Genomic DNA, 15,246 nt, shown 5'->3' with positions numbered 1-15,246 from the left:
GTGAGAGATCTGGAGAATGTGCTGGCCAGGGCAGCAGTCGAACATTTTCTGTATCCAGAAATGCCCGTACAGGACCTGCAACATGCGGTCGTGCATTATCCTGCTGAAATGTAGGGTTTCGCAGGGATCGAATGAAGGGTAGAGCCACGGGTCGTAACTCATCTGAAATGTAACGTTCTCTGTGGTGAAAGGTAGTGGTTGATATCTGGTATTCTCAGCACACGGTCACTATTGATCTCTAAATACTGAATTCCCCAGCGATATCCGAAACGGGATGTCCCATACTTGGAGCCCAAACTAACATTCTACGTTCAGAGTCTGTTAATCCCCATCATGTGGGCATAATCACGTCGGAAAGCTTCTCACGTGAGTACAAATGACAGCTCCATCAACGCACTCGCCTTTTGTACCTTGTGCGAGGGGATACTGATTTAATCTGTGTACGGGGTGGTCCATTGATAGTGACCAGGCCTAATATCTCACGAAATAAGCATCAAACGAAAAAACTACAAAGAACGAAACTCGTCCAGCTTGAAGGGGGAAACCAGATGGCACTGTGGCTGGCCCGCGCTGCCATAGGTCAAAAGGATATCAACTGCGTTTTTTTTTAAATAGGAACCCCTATTTTTTATTACATATGAATTTATTACATATGAATTTTTATTACATATGAATGTTTTAGTTGGATCACTTTTTCGCTTTGTGATTGATGGCACTGTAATAGTCACAAACCCATAAGTACGTGATATCACGTAACATTCCACCAGTGCGGACGGTATTTGCTTTGTGATACATTACCCGTGTTAAAATGGACCGTTTACCAATTGCGGAAAAGGTCGATATCGTGTTGATGTATGGCTACTGTGATCAAAATGCCCGACGGCCGTGTGCTGTGTATGCTGCTCGGTATTCAGGACGACATCATCCAAGTGTCCGGACCATTCGCCGGATAGTTACGTTATTTACGGAAGCAGGAAGTGTGCAGCCACATGTGAAACGTCAACCTCTACGTGCAACAAATGACGATCCCCAAGTAGCTGCTTTAGCTGCTTTCGCGGCTAACCCGCGCGTCAGTAGCAGACAAATTGCGCGAGAATCGGGAATCTCAGAAACGTCGGTGTTGGGAATGCTACATCAACATAGATTGCACCCGTACCATATTTCTATGCACCAGGAATTGCGTGGCGACGACTTTGAACGTCGTGTACAGTTCCGCTACAGGGCACAAGAGAAATTACGGGACGATGACAGATTTTTTTCAGGCGTTCTATTTAGCGACGAAGCGTCATTCACCAACAGCGGTAACGTAAACCGGCACAATATGCACTATTGGGGAAGGGAAAGTCCACGATGGCTGCGACAAGTGGAACATCAGCGACCTTGGCGGGTTAATGTATGGTGCGGCATTATGGGAGCAAGGATTATTTGCCCCCATTTTATCGATGGCAAACTAAATGGTGCAATGTATGCTGATTTCCTACGTACTGTTCTACCGATGTAATTACAAGATGTTTCACTGCATGACAGAATGGCGATGTACTTCCAACATGATGGATGTCCGGCATATGGGTCGCGTGCGGTTGAAGCGGTATTGAATACCAAATTTCATGACAGGTGGATTGGTCGTCAAAGCACCATACCATGGCCCGCACGTTCACCGGATCTGACGTCCCCGGATTTCTTTCTGTGGGGAAAGTTGAAGGATATTTGCTATCGTGATCCACCGACAACGCTTGACAACATGCGTCAGCGCATTGTCAATGCATGTGCGAACATTACGGAAGGCGAACTACTCGCCGTTGAGAGGAATGTCGTTACATATACTGCCAAATGCATTGAGGTTGACGGACATCATTTTGAGCATTTATTGCATTAACGTGATATTTACAAGTAATCACGCTGTAATATCTTGCGTTCTCAGAAATGATAAGTTCAAAAAGGTACATGTGTCACATTGGAGCAAGTGAAATAAAATGTTAAAACGTACCTACATTCTGTGTTGTAATTTAAGAAACCTACCTGTTACCAACTGTTCGTCTAAAATTGTGAGCCACGTGTTTGTGAGTATTACAGCGCCATCTATCACAAAGCGAAAAAAGTGGTCCAACTAAAACATTCATGTTTCTTTACATACTACACGAATATGTAATAAAAATGGGGGTTCCTGTTATAAAAAAACGCAGTTGATATCCGTTCGAGCTATGGCAACGCCATCTAGCGGGCCAAACATAGCGCCATCTGGTTTCCCCCTTCAAGCTAGAAAAGTTTCGTTCTTTGTAGTTTTTTCGTTTGACGCTTATTTCGTGAGATATTTGGCCCGGTCACTGTCAATGGACCACCCTGTATATGCATATCGCCATCACCTCTGTGTAGTACTAGCTAATAAAATCTTGCCTGAATTGTGTACATGCATGAAGGTGAGTGAAAACATTGAAACATCTCAGTGAAGTCGTTTCATAAGTCGCTTGTCGAATTCTGTGCAACCTATTCATTTTACTACCTGATTTTAGCGCAATTCATGAACTCTTCCAGAAAGACTGAGCACTCAAACAAGACCTATTCATTATTATATGTGTGTTTTAATGTGGGTTTCGGTTTTGTTTTGTGGGAATCGCTGAGTTGGTCATCGTCTGCTGGGGTATTGAATTTACGAGCTCCACACACCGCACAGTGGCCCTGGCTCGGCGGCTTTTGCAGTCGATTCGGCACCATGTCCGCGGTCAAGTGCACCGTAACTTAAACCAACTACAACGTGTGTCCTATGTCAACATGTATGTCGCCCCTAAACTGGTACACGTTGCCCAGATCCTCCCAATGCCGTTACTCCTTGCCCTCCGCATCCAATCAGCCTTTGGATATTTCGTGTCAGCAGGGGCACTTTTCAAAGTCCGCTACAACACTCTAACACTGCCTCCTGCAAAAGGTGGCCTCGGACTCGTCAACGTGCGGGCACGATCTTCTGCACTCTTTGTCCACACTCTGTTGCGACACTGGCAGGGGCCGGTCCCGTCCTTAACACGCAGTCTCTTAAATATCCTACGACCAGCTTCTCTTGACCCACCGTTCAATGTGGCACCTATTTCTCCATTATTGTACCACGTCGCCAATTGTTTCATAGAACTCAGTTACGTTCGGGTCGATCTTCCAGTCACCCGTCCTCCCCGTACAAAAGATTATTATCGTTTGTTTATGCTGTCCAACCCTTGCGACCCCACGGTGCTACAGCATCCTGACATTCTCTGGCGCACGGTTTGGGGGTGTGTGCATGCACCCTTTTTACCGTCGTCTGTGTCTGCACTCTGGTATATTTTATTCTACGGAAAATTCCCGACTAATAGTCGACTTTATCGCATAGGACTGGCCACCTCCCCACTCTGCCCTGACTGTCAGCTGGAAGACACCGACGAGCACCGTCTTACGTGCCCCTGAAACAAAACGTATGGCTCCTCATCCAACGAATCGTGGGCTTTTACCTCCGTGCCCCGCCAACGACGGAAACCCCGGATTTCTTGCTGTTGCCCCAGACATTTCACTACCCTCTTGCTAAGCACCATGCCCTCATCTGGTTTCGAGGACAGGCTTTAGAATACCTCTTTCAGAGTGGTCCACATACAGTCCTTGACTTCTGGTACAAAGTTGTGACCGCGCATAGCACCCTCACCCGAAAACCATCATACCGACAAACTTTTGCCGGTTATCTCCGCAGCGTCTTCCTTGACCCTCCTCAAAGTTGGGGTGTACCATGCCTACCTGTCACATGATGCAACACCCTTATCAACGTTCTCATGCATCGACCAAAAAAAAAAAAAAGGAAGAAGACAGAATATGTTATATTTTGTTGTATTTAATGTTTTTCTTTTTAATATTTTTTGTTTAACTAACAGTGATTTGTATTTTTATAATGGTACATTGAAGAACTCTTGCATAGTGAATATATATGTACTTTTAGTTTGTTCGATACAAATTATTAAAAAATAACAAAGAAAACAGGATGTGTTATATTTTGTTGTATTTAATGTTATTCTAACAATTTGTTTACCTAATACTCGTTTGTATATGTTTAACTGGTACCTTGAAGAACTGTTGCTTTGTGTATATATATATGTACTCTCCGTTTGTTCAAAAAAAAAAAAAAAAAAGATGGTAGAGCGCTTGCCCGCGAAAGGCAAAGGTCCCGAGTTCGAGTCTCGGTCTGGCACACAGTTTTAATCTGCCAGGAATTTTCATGAAGCAACTTGAATAATACAGGACTGGAAATCAGAATAAGGGGGTAAGATCGACGCCAAGGAATTTATCTTTAACGTAGATTATTTATTGTAACTAAATATTTGATTGCACATCCTAACTACACATAATTGGTGCCTGACTCGAAATATTTAAGTAAGAAATACGTGAGAATGAAACAGAGCATAATTTAACTACAGCAAGAAGAAACACAGCAGACGGGGGTGGGAGACAATTATACTATCATCTTCTTTGCATTAATACCATAAAAATATCTAAGTGAGATTTGCATTACGATTATACGCATGCTCTATTCTGGGCAGAGGTTTAGCCGATACACAAGGCTGTGCGATCATTATTTAACATACTAACTGCGTCTGCTGCTTGCAAACGGCCGAACTAGAGCACGTGGTGCATTCTGACTCAAACTGTTGTGTTGCATTGTAAAAAGCGCACGAAAGAACAGATATTTTTGCAGAAATTGTAGCTCATTAAACAAGCAAAGCCCATTGTGGTGTCGTGGTGAACCAGAAGGGTCATTGATTGCCAAACACGTGGCACAAAATCGGCACACACAGACACAAGCAATTTCCACAATATATAAGACTAAAAATCATTTTAAAAAATAACCCGCTTCACACGCTTCAGTTTAGCTAAAGTTCTTAAGTATTTCACCAGTTAAACATAACGAAGTCCTAACTCAACCTGATTCCTATCACTTGAAACCTCCTTAACAGCTACGATCGGTGCTCACCAAGCGTTCACCGAAGAGTGCCCCTTTCTCTTACCTAGCTCCTCGTGCAGCGGAAGCTAGCAGAGGGGTAGCCCTCCAACCTCACACACAAATACAGCTTTCGACACAGCCGTCGACTAAGAAGGGGAAACCTCTCTGTTCAGGAATTGGAGACCTAGGTTGGTCATCCTGTGCTCTACTTTGAACCGCGGGAAGTAGTAACCGGCGAATGGCACCGACAAAAAGTAATGGGAACCCCATACGTGTCGCCACCATGAGGAGGAATGGGTGTCGAACGCGATCAAAGGCACTCGTGAAATCGACGGATACCAGTGCTGCACGAAGGCGACAAACCGACGCCAGTGCAATGAGGCCACGGCATTCTCCTAGGGCTGTTTGTAAGGTGGCGCCACAACCACGTGCAGTCTGCTCAGGTGAAAGGACCGTAGGTAAGACGGTGCGTATGCGCGCTGCTAAGAGGCGTGCATAGATTTTATAGTCTGCATTCAGCAGTGTATGAGGGTGATATGCAGAGACATGAGACCCTCCCTTCGGTTTAGGCACAGGTAGAAGAATGCCAGTGACGAATTCAGGTGGAATTGGGAAGGACGGAGTAAAGAGTTCCTGAATCATTTCCATCCAGCGAGGAAGCATTAACGTGGTGAACGCCCGGTAAAACTCCACCGGGAGACCATCTGGTCCGGGTGATTTGTTCTTGGCCCCCTTGTTGATCGCATCTACCACCTCCTCTGCGGTGATTGCAGACATCATGGACGTTGACTCCGCTACGGTGAGTGTCCGATCAGGGGAAGGACGGAGATCATCAGAAATGGGCGTCGCCATCGGTTCATCATCATAAAATTGGCGATAATGTTCAGCAAAGGCAAACACCACTGCCGCCTGTGTTGTGTGGTGAACACCATCGGAGGTCGTGATGTTGGGGACGAAAAGTTGACGTCGACGACTATGGTCGGATGCGGCATGGATTGTGGATGGGGTTTCGTCGTGGGAGTCTTGTCGTCGGGAACGCACCACGACACCATGCAGCCGTGCACGTTGAAGAGAGAGGAGACGAGCTTTAGTACGTTGTCGTCCCTATGGGTGTCAGGTGATGGAGGGAGTGCTTCGAGCTCACGGAGGACGGCGTAGTGAAAATTTGTGGTGTCTCGATGCCATGCTGCTGCTACCTTGCTACACTGCATGAAGGCCTTTCTGATTGCAGGTTTGGCACATGTGAGCCACAAATGGAAAGTGGATGTGTACTGCGGAAGGCGTCTTTCGCAAGACGCCCATGTAGTGGCAATACATTGTCGGCAGTGTGGATCATTAAGGAGGGAGGTATTAAGCTTCCAGTGACCTCTGCTGCGCCACACTGACTGAGGTGGCAGAGCCAGGGAACAAATGACGGCGCAGTGGTCCGAAAATGCAAGGGGCCATCGTTCAGCTTGGACGACTTCATTGCCAAGGTGGGCAGAGACATAAAACCGGTCCAGTCTGCTTGCAGAATGTGCTGTATAATTTTCTCCCAAACGTCCACTAGATGAAAATCTTCGATTAAGGTGAGCAGCGCCGGGCATGGCGAATAACCAGGCATTTGGTCCAGCGGATGGAGGACACAGTTGAAATCGCCTCCCATGATAAGGCGATCATAGCGTCCAGAAAACAGGGGCGCCACGTCATGTCCGAAGAAAGTGGACCGCTGCCGACGGTTCGTGGAGCCAGACGGAGCGTAGATATTGATGACGCGCGTGTCGAAGATGGTAACAGCCATGCCTCTTCCACAGAGAAGGATTGTCGTGTCCTTGAGTTGGATTCCTTCGCGTATGTAGAAAGCCACTCCACGCCCTGATTGATCACATGTGGACGTGTATGAGTCGTAGCCGTAGACTGGTGGTAGTGTGGCAACGCGTACTTCCTGAAGAAGGGCGACGTCGACGTCAGAGGCCCGAAGCATGTCACATAGAAGTTGCAGCTTGGGTGCAGTGCCGATCATGTTGATGTTCAGTGTGGGAAACCGGTACGTTTGTTTCAGTGGTGGTGGACGCGCATCTACGATCACCAAGGGAAGTAAGAGGAGGGCACCGACAGGAAGTCCCGTCCCATCAGCTGCAGTGCCTCGCTTTTGATGTTAACAGGCAGCCTTGTCCGGCGGAGGCAACTCATCCGGAGGAGGGGGCGTATCTTCGTCAATGTCGTCGGCCCATGCTCCTGTGCCGTGGGTCTGTCCAATGTCCATGGGAATTGCGTCGTGGTGAGAGAGATCTGGAGTTGTCGGCGGGGAGACAGGCGTCTCAACCGGCGCACCGATCGTTACATTGTGCGTGGCGACCTCCATAGTGGTCCCGTCCTGCGAAACGTCTTGTTCATCGTGAAAGTTGTCCGCCGACCTCTGTGTGGAAATATCGGCTGGTTGGGTGTCGTCTTCGTCGTCGCGGGTGGCGACGCTTTGAGAGCCCGTGGGCGAACGGCGACGGCGTTTGCGCCTACGTGGTGAGCGTTGTTTGCGCACGTGTTCCTCAGTGTCGGACGACGGCAAGGAGGAGTGTCGACCTGGTTCGAAGGCGTCGGTGGGTACAATGAAATGGTCAAACAGATGTTGTGAAAAAGTACTGTTCTCCTCAGCGTCCGGTGCGGGAGACTGTTCGGAGGCAAGGTTGTCAGGTGGGACGTCCGCACCGTCCATAGGTGACTGGGACGGTGGGACGTGCCGATCGGAAGGACCGGGCGACGGACTGGACGAAACTGTAGACGTGGCGAGAGCAGGCAGGGCGGTCATCGTGGGTGTGACGGACGCTTCCGACAACGGGAGCTGCGCGACACGTCGTTGAATGCATTCAGACCGTAGGTGACCTTCTTTCCCACAACCGGAACAGGTCCGAGGTTGGCCGTCGTACATTATAATGGCACGGCAGCCTCCGATACGTAGATAGGAAGGCACGTGTTTCTGCAACTCGATGCGGACCTGTCGAACACCGTTTAAAACTGGATGGGTTTGAAATGTACCCATCGTTCGGCAACATGTTCCAGAACGTTGCCATAGGGACGGAGCGCCTCGATGACGACGTTTGCAGGTAGTTCGAACGGCAGTTCGAAGATCCTTATCGTCCGTGTGCCGAGACCTGCGTGATCGACGGTAACGGCTCCGACGTTGCCGTCGGAATGACAGAAGCGCAGTCTACGTTTTGCCTCTCGAAGCACCTTGTCGCACGCCGCATCGTTGATCATTTTGACGTAGACGGTACTGCTAACTATGGACAAGCGGATACCAATTAGATCCGTTGGTGGTATCTTAACTTCATCGCGAATAAATCGTTCTACCTCCAGGGCCTTGGGTCGGGCGAAGTCGGAACAAAAGTTGAAACGTAATGTCTTCTTCCGATAGTTGTGCGCCATGGTGGTCTAGAAGGGAAAACGGCACTGACAGCGGCCGAAGTAAACACAAACACACCGTGCGCGCCTCGCCCGCAGCGCTCTGGCGCGTGACCGCCTCGCAGCACTGCCGGCGGCAGACTATCCACCAGAGCTACCGAAGCACGACTCACGCCCGGTCCTCACAGCTTTACTTCTGCCAGTACCTCGTCTCCTACGTTCCAAACTTTACAGCAGCTCTCCTGCGAATCTTGCAGAAGCAGCACTCCTGAAAGACAGGATACTGCGGAGACGTGGCTTAGCCACAGCCTGGGGGATGTTTCCAGAATGAGATTTTCACTCTGCAGCGGAGTGTGCGCCGATATGAAACTTCCTGGCACGTTAAAACTGTGAGTTCGAGTCTCGGTCGGGCACACAGTTTTAAGCTGCCAGGAAGTTTCATATCAGCGCACACTCCGCTGCAGAGTGAAAATCTCATTCTGGAAGTTGCTTCGTGCACGACACGGAGTACTATTTATCTGGCTGCTTGAAGAAATTTGCGTACTTGTAATTAAATTATTAAAGTAATTAAACTAATATTTTCCAGCTCCGTTTTATTTTGTAAATTGTTAGGAATGGCTTGGGCTGGTGGCGACCCTGAATTTCTGAATTTTTATCTTCATTTGTGTGAGAAAAGCAGCTAGAAATGCGAGTAACGCATATGGCTCGACGAGAAACGTCGTAAAGATAGTAATACGTTACAACGTGTTGCAGAACACACTAACGTGTTGATACCCTACAAAGTCCTCCTGTATCGGTCCATCGCGGTGGGTGCGATGCTTCCCCTGATAACGAGCTGGACGCTGGGACGCTATAGCCTCGGCTACGAGGGCTGCGACGACGGCCAGGCTGCTCTCGCCGGCCTCACTGACGCCACGGCCAACGACCACCTCGCTATGGACCTCGTGTGCTTCCTCGCTGCCGACTGCATCGACTCCTGCTCTGCGTCGGGGTACGTACGCCACTCAAAGCCCCAACCACCAACCTTACATCTACTACTCTTGTCCTCTTCTTACATTTGTTCTTACACTGCCATTCACTTTTCCTATACCTCGAGACAACATTCCATTAGAACTACTGACGGCCTTGGGAGAGCCAGTCAGGACAAAACTCTGCCATCTGGTGAGCAAGATGTATGAGACAGGCGAAGTGCCCTCAAACATCCAGAAGAATATAATAATATCAATCCCAAAGAAAGCAGGTGTTGACAGATGTGAAAATTACCGAACTATCAGTTTAATAAGTCACAGCTGCAAAATGCTAACGCGAATTCTTTATAGACGAATGGAAAAACTGGTAGAAGTCGACCTCGGGGAAGATCAGTTTGGATTCCGTAGAAATGTCGGAACACGTGAGGCAATACTGACCTCACGACTTATCTTAGAAGAAAGATTAAGGAAGGCAAACCTACGTTTCTAGCATTTGTAGACTTACAGAAAGCTTTTGACAATGTTGACTGGAATACACTCATTCACATTCTAAAGGTGGCAGGGGTAAAATACAGGGAGTGAAAGGCTATTTACAATTTGCACAGAAACCAGATGGCAATTGTAAGAGTCGAGGGACATGAAAGGGATGCAGGGGTTGGAAAGCGAGTGAGACAGGGTTTTAGCCTCTCCCCGATGTTATTCAATCTGCATATTGAGCAAGCAGTAAAGGAAGGAAAAGAAAAGTTCGGAGTACGCATTAAAATCCACGGAGAAGAAATAAAAACTTTGAGGTTCAGCGATGACATTGTAATTCTATCAGAAACAGCAAAGGACTTGGAAGAGCAGTTGAACGGAATGGACAGTGTCTTGAAAGGAGGATATAAGATGAACATCAACAAAAGCAAAACGAGGATAATGGAATGTAGTCGAATTAAGTCGGGTGATGCTGAGGGAATTTGATTAGGAAATGAGACACTTAAAGTAGTAAAGGAGTTTAGCTATTTGGGGAGCAAAATAACTGATACTGGTCGAAGTAGAGAGGATATAAAACGTAGACTGGCAATGGCAAGGAAAGCGTTTCTGAAGAAGAGAAATTTGTTAACATCGAGTATAGATTTAAGTGTCAGGAAGTGAAACATGGACGATAAATAGTTTGGACAGGAAGAGAATAGAAGCTTTCGAAATGTGGTACTACTGAAGAATGCTGAAGATTAGATGGGTAGATCACGTTACTAATGAGGAGGTATTGAATACAATAGGGGAGAAGAGGAGTTTGTGGCACAACTTGACTAGAAGAAGGGACAGGTTGGTAGGGCATCTTCTGAGGCATCAAGAGATCACAAATTTAGCATTGGAGGGCGGTGTGGAGGGTAAAAATCGTATAGGGAGACCAAGAGATGAATACATTAAGCAGATTCAGAAGGATGTAGGTTGCAGTAAGTACTGGGAGATGAAGAAGCTTGCACAGAATAGAGTAGAATGGAGAGCTGCATCAAACTAGTCTCAGGACTGAAGACCACAACAACAACAACATTCCTCGAGACTAATATCTGACATCAAACAGACACCCTAGGCGAGAGCATGCCAAAATCTTGTAGAACTGTCTCTAGAAAGTCTCTTCGTGTTTGCTGCCGGATCCCAAAATCAACTTGACTCGATATTTCGGTGGTTCAACTGGTCGCCATCTTCAGGAGAATGCTGCTTCTACTGATGAGTCCCGCTGAGAACTGACGCTAGGCCGCAAATCGACGTCCTATATAGGCCACCGTTCAGTACACGGCGCATGCCCCACCCATCACGGTTGCTGCCCTCCAAGACAGGGAGGTGGCGCCGCCCTTGGTGGAACACTGCTGGCAGCGATATATCGCACTCAGGATCGCACCGAAGAACGTTCAATTTCGATGCGAGACAATAGGATTCCACGTCTTGCTAAGAGGGAACCCATTGTCCCTTTTGATTAAGGGGGGAGGACGTCAAACGGACCGACTTCGAGAAGGAGAGGCAACACAGGACATTTTAATTTGCACTGTCTATACTTTTACAAATAAATTCATAAAACTATGTCGGCATGAGCAGGAAGGATTCCGAATTCACACTCATAGCAGTGAAAGTTCAAAAACACGAAAAAATTTAGTTTTTTAAATGTGAAATTTCATGCTTTTTTCCACTTACTGTTGGCTGCATTTGTTGCTATAGGTACACTTTTCTTCATAACTAAGGGAGATTCTTCGATGAATTTTGCACAGCTTGCAAACCGTACTGACAGATGTATGAAACTCTTGAATTTATGGAAAAATGAATCGGCTGATACATTTTAAACTTTGTGTTTAGAGAAAACTCGAATTTCATACCTAATTATCTCAATTTTTACACACAGTTTTTAACAGATTTGGGAAATTCTAGAGTTTCATACACCTGTAAGTATGGTTTGTAGTATGTGCAAAATTCATCGAAGAAGCTCTCTTACTTACGAAGGAATGTGTACCTACAGCAACAAATGCAGCCAATACCAAGTGAAAAAATGATGAAATTTCACATGTAAAAAAAAAAATTTGTTTTGTTATGTTTTGGAACTTCCTCTGCTGTGAGTGTGAAACCTGAATCATTCCTGGTCATGCTAACAAAGTTTTAAGAATTTATTTGTAAAAGTATAGACAGTGTAAATTAAAATGTCCTGTGGTGCCTCTCCTGCTCCGTTTGACGTCCTACCCCCTTTAAATTATCCGCCAACCTAATTTCAATCGCCTCTTTATAGACACTGTTCCAAAAAGCGGAAATGTTGGCAACTACGACAGTTTCATCAAATTTCACACTGTGTCCCTCATTTAGGCAGTGTTCTGCTACTACCGATTTTACTGCCTGGTATGACGGCGATGTTCCACACACCTGTCATGCACTGTGTGAGTCGAACGCCCAATGTAAGCCATCCCACACTGACACGGAATTTTGTACACACCAGGTTTCCTAAGCCCCAAATCATCTTTCACATTAAACCTCCCCTTAGAAAAATTTATGAATGATTGTGCTGATAAACCCCCTTACATTATTTGATTTTCAAACAGCTGAGCAGAAGTAAACGTACTCAGACATTTCACTCTTTACTTATTCTGATCAACACTAAAATCACACACAATATTTTTACCGCAACGCAATCTGACTTTCAATAATACCTACAAAAGAATTGTCCTTTCTAACAATAACCTATACCTTTCATGAATCACTTACCTCACAAAAATCTTCGTTACTCGAACTACTGCAATACAGCGAGCGCCAATACTGCCAGCTAAATAAACGATTCTAACTATTGAAGTCACTAACTACTGATAAGCATAGTTGGCAAATGAAGGATTTTGATAGAGAACAAACAATGTTGTTGTTGTTGTTGTTGTGGTCTTCAGTCCTGAGACTGGTTTGATGCAGCTCTCCATGCTACTCTATCCTGTGCCAGTTTCTTCATCTCCGAGTACCTACTGCAACCTACATCCTTCTGTATCTGTTTAGTGTATTCATCTCTTGGTCTCCCTCTACGATTTTTACCCTTTACGCTGCCCTCCAATACTAAATTGGTGATCCCCTGATGCCTCAGAACATGTCCTACCAACCGATCCCTTCTTCTAGTCAAGTTGTGCCACAAACTTCTCTTCTCCCCAATTCTATTCAATACCTCCTCATTAGTTATGTGATCTACCCATCTAATCTTCAGCATTCTTCTGTAGCACCACATTTCGAAAGCTTCTATTCTCTTCTTGTCCAAACTATTTATCGTCCATGTTTCACTTCCATACATGGCTACACTCCATACAAATACTTTCAGAAACCACTTCCTGACACCTAAATCTATACACTGGTTTACACTAATATGCTCGATGGACCTCGTGGTCCGGCCGTTGCTAACGATCTCGGCCCTGCCGAGCGACCAGATAGGTGGCCGCCAACTCTGAACTTAGAATATTTCCAGAGCGCCACGACTCCCCCGTTACCTCACACGTTGCGTAATAGTCTCATTACTAGTTGCAGATCATCTGTCCAATTTACCGCTACTCTTAATCGAGGTGGCAACACTTTTATTTAAGCAGAATGAACAGTTTTGACACACAGTACCACATGCGCACAACACGAATGTGTTATTTCCTCATAAAAACATTTCATGAAAGTTGTTGCGAAATAACCTGGCTCCATACATAAGCAGAGAACAATTTTTATCACGTAAGATGCTGTTTGCACTATAGCTACAGATTATTCACAATCTAAGTGGAATTTATTACCTCTGAGTGGATTCTGGGCCACCAATACAGAATTATTATCGCAATAACGTCGATCAATGATCTCTGTTTAAAAATTCAGTTTAAAACTGCCGCTGAAATATTCCAATAAGATGGTGGCTAACATAAGACAATCACTTATAGAATCTATCTTCAGGCAGTTTTACTACTAACATATATATATATATATATATATATATATATATATATATATATATATATATATATATATATATATATATATATATATATATATATATAGGGTGAGTCACCTATCGTTACCGCTGGATATAGTTCGTAAACCACATCAAATACTGACGAATCGATTCCACAGACCGAACGTGAGGAGAGGGGCTAGTGTAATTGGTTAATGCAAACCATACAAAAATGCACGGAAGTATGTTTTTTAACACAAACCTACGTTTTTTTAAATGGAACCCCGTTAGTTTTGTTAGCACATCTGAACATATAAACAAATACGTAATCAGTGCCGTTTGTTGCATTGTAAAATGTTAATTACATCCGGAGATATTGTAACCCAAAGTTGACGCTTGAGTACCACCCCTCCGCTGTTCGATCGTGTGTATCGGAGAGCACCGGATTACGTAGGGATCCAAAGGGAACGGTGATGGACCTTAGGTACAGAAGAGACTGGAACAGCACATTACGTCCACATGCTAACACCTTTTTATTGGTCTTTTTCACTGACGCACATGTACATTGCCATGAGGGGTGAGGTACACGTACACACGTGGTTTCCGTTTTCAAATTACGGAGTGGAATAGAGTGTGTCCCGACATGTCAGGCCAATAGATGTTCAATGTGGTGGCCATAATTTGCTGCACACAATTGCAATCTCTGGCGTAATGAATGTCGTACACGCCGCAGTACATCTGGTGTAATGTCACCGCAGGCTGCCACAATACGTTGTTTCATATCCTCTGGGGTTGTAGGCACATCACGGTACACATTCTCCTTTAACGTACCCCATATAAAGAAGTCCAGAGGTGTAAGATCAGGAGAACGGGCTGGCCAATTTATGCGTCCTCCACGTCCTATGTAACGCCCGTCGAACATCTTGTCAAGCGTCAGCCTAGTGTTAATTGCGGAATGTGCAGGTGCACCATCATGCTGATACCACATACGTCAACGCGTTTCCAATGGAACATTTTCGAGCAACGTTGGCAGATCATTCCGTAGAAACGCGATGTATGTTGCAGTTGTTTGGGCCCCTGCAATGAAGTGAGGACCAATGAGGTGGTCGCCAATGATGCCGCACCATACATTTACAGTTCACGGTCGCTGTCGCTCTACCTGTCTGAGCCAGCGAGGATTGTCCCCGGACCAGTAATGCATGTTCCGTAGATTCACTGCCCCGTGGTTTGTGAAACCCGCTTCATCGTTAAACAGGTAGAACTGCAACGCATTCTCTGTTAATGCCCATTGACAGAATTGCACTCGATGATTAAAGTCATCACCATGTAATTGCTGATGTAGCAACACATGAAACGGGTGAAAGCGGTGACGATGCAGTATGCGCATGACACTACTTTTACTCAGTCCACCGACTCTCGCAATGTCCCGTGTACTCACGTGTGGGTTCATGGCAACAGCAGCTAACACACCAACTGCATCCGCTTCTCCTGTGACGGGCCTGTTACGGACCGGTGCTTTGTGCACTGTGCCTTCT

The 15,246-nt window shown here is 46.0% G+C and overlaps 1 protein-coding gene across 1 annotated transcript in view; it reads left to right on the top strand.

The window, feature by feature from the left end:
- LOC126095171 (uncharacterized) overlaps nt 1-15,246 on the top strand; it is a 98,289-nt gene that overhangs the window by 15,375 nt on the left and 67,668 nt on the right. Inside the window, exon 2 of the mRNA XM_049909899.1 lies at nt 9,080-9,317. Coding sequence (XP_049765856.1) covers nt 9,080-9,317 — 238 coding nt within the window. The remainder of the gene's footprint in view (nt 1-9,079; nt 9,318-15,246) is intronic.

The sequence above is a fragment of the Schistocerca cancellata genome, chromosome 8, assembly GCF_023864275.1.
Source record: "Schistocerca cancellata isolate TAMUIC-IGC-003103 chromosome 8, iqSchCanc2.1, whole genome shotgun sequence".
NCBI lineage: Eukaryota > Metazoa > Arthropoda > Insecta > Orthoptera > Acrididae > Schistocerca > Schistocerca cancellata.
This window is presented reverse-complemented; position numbering and strand designations above follow the sequence as displayed.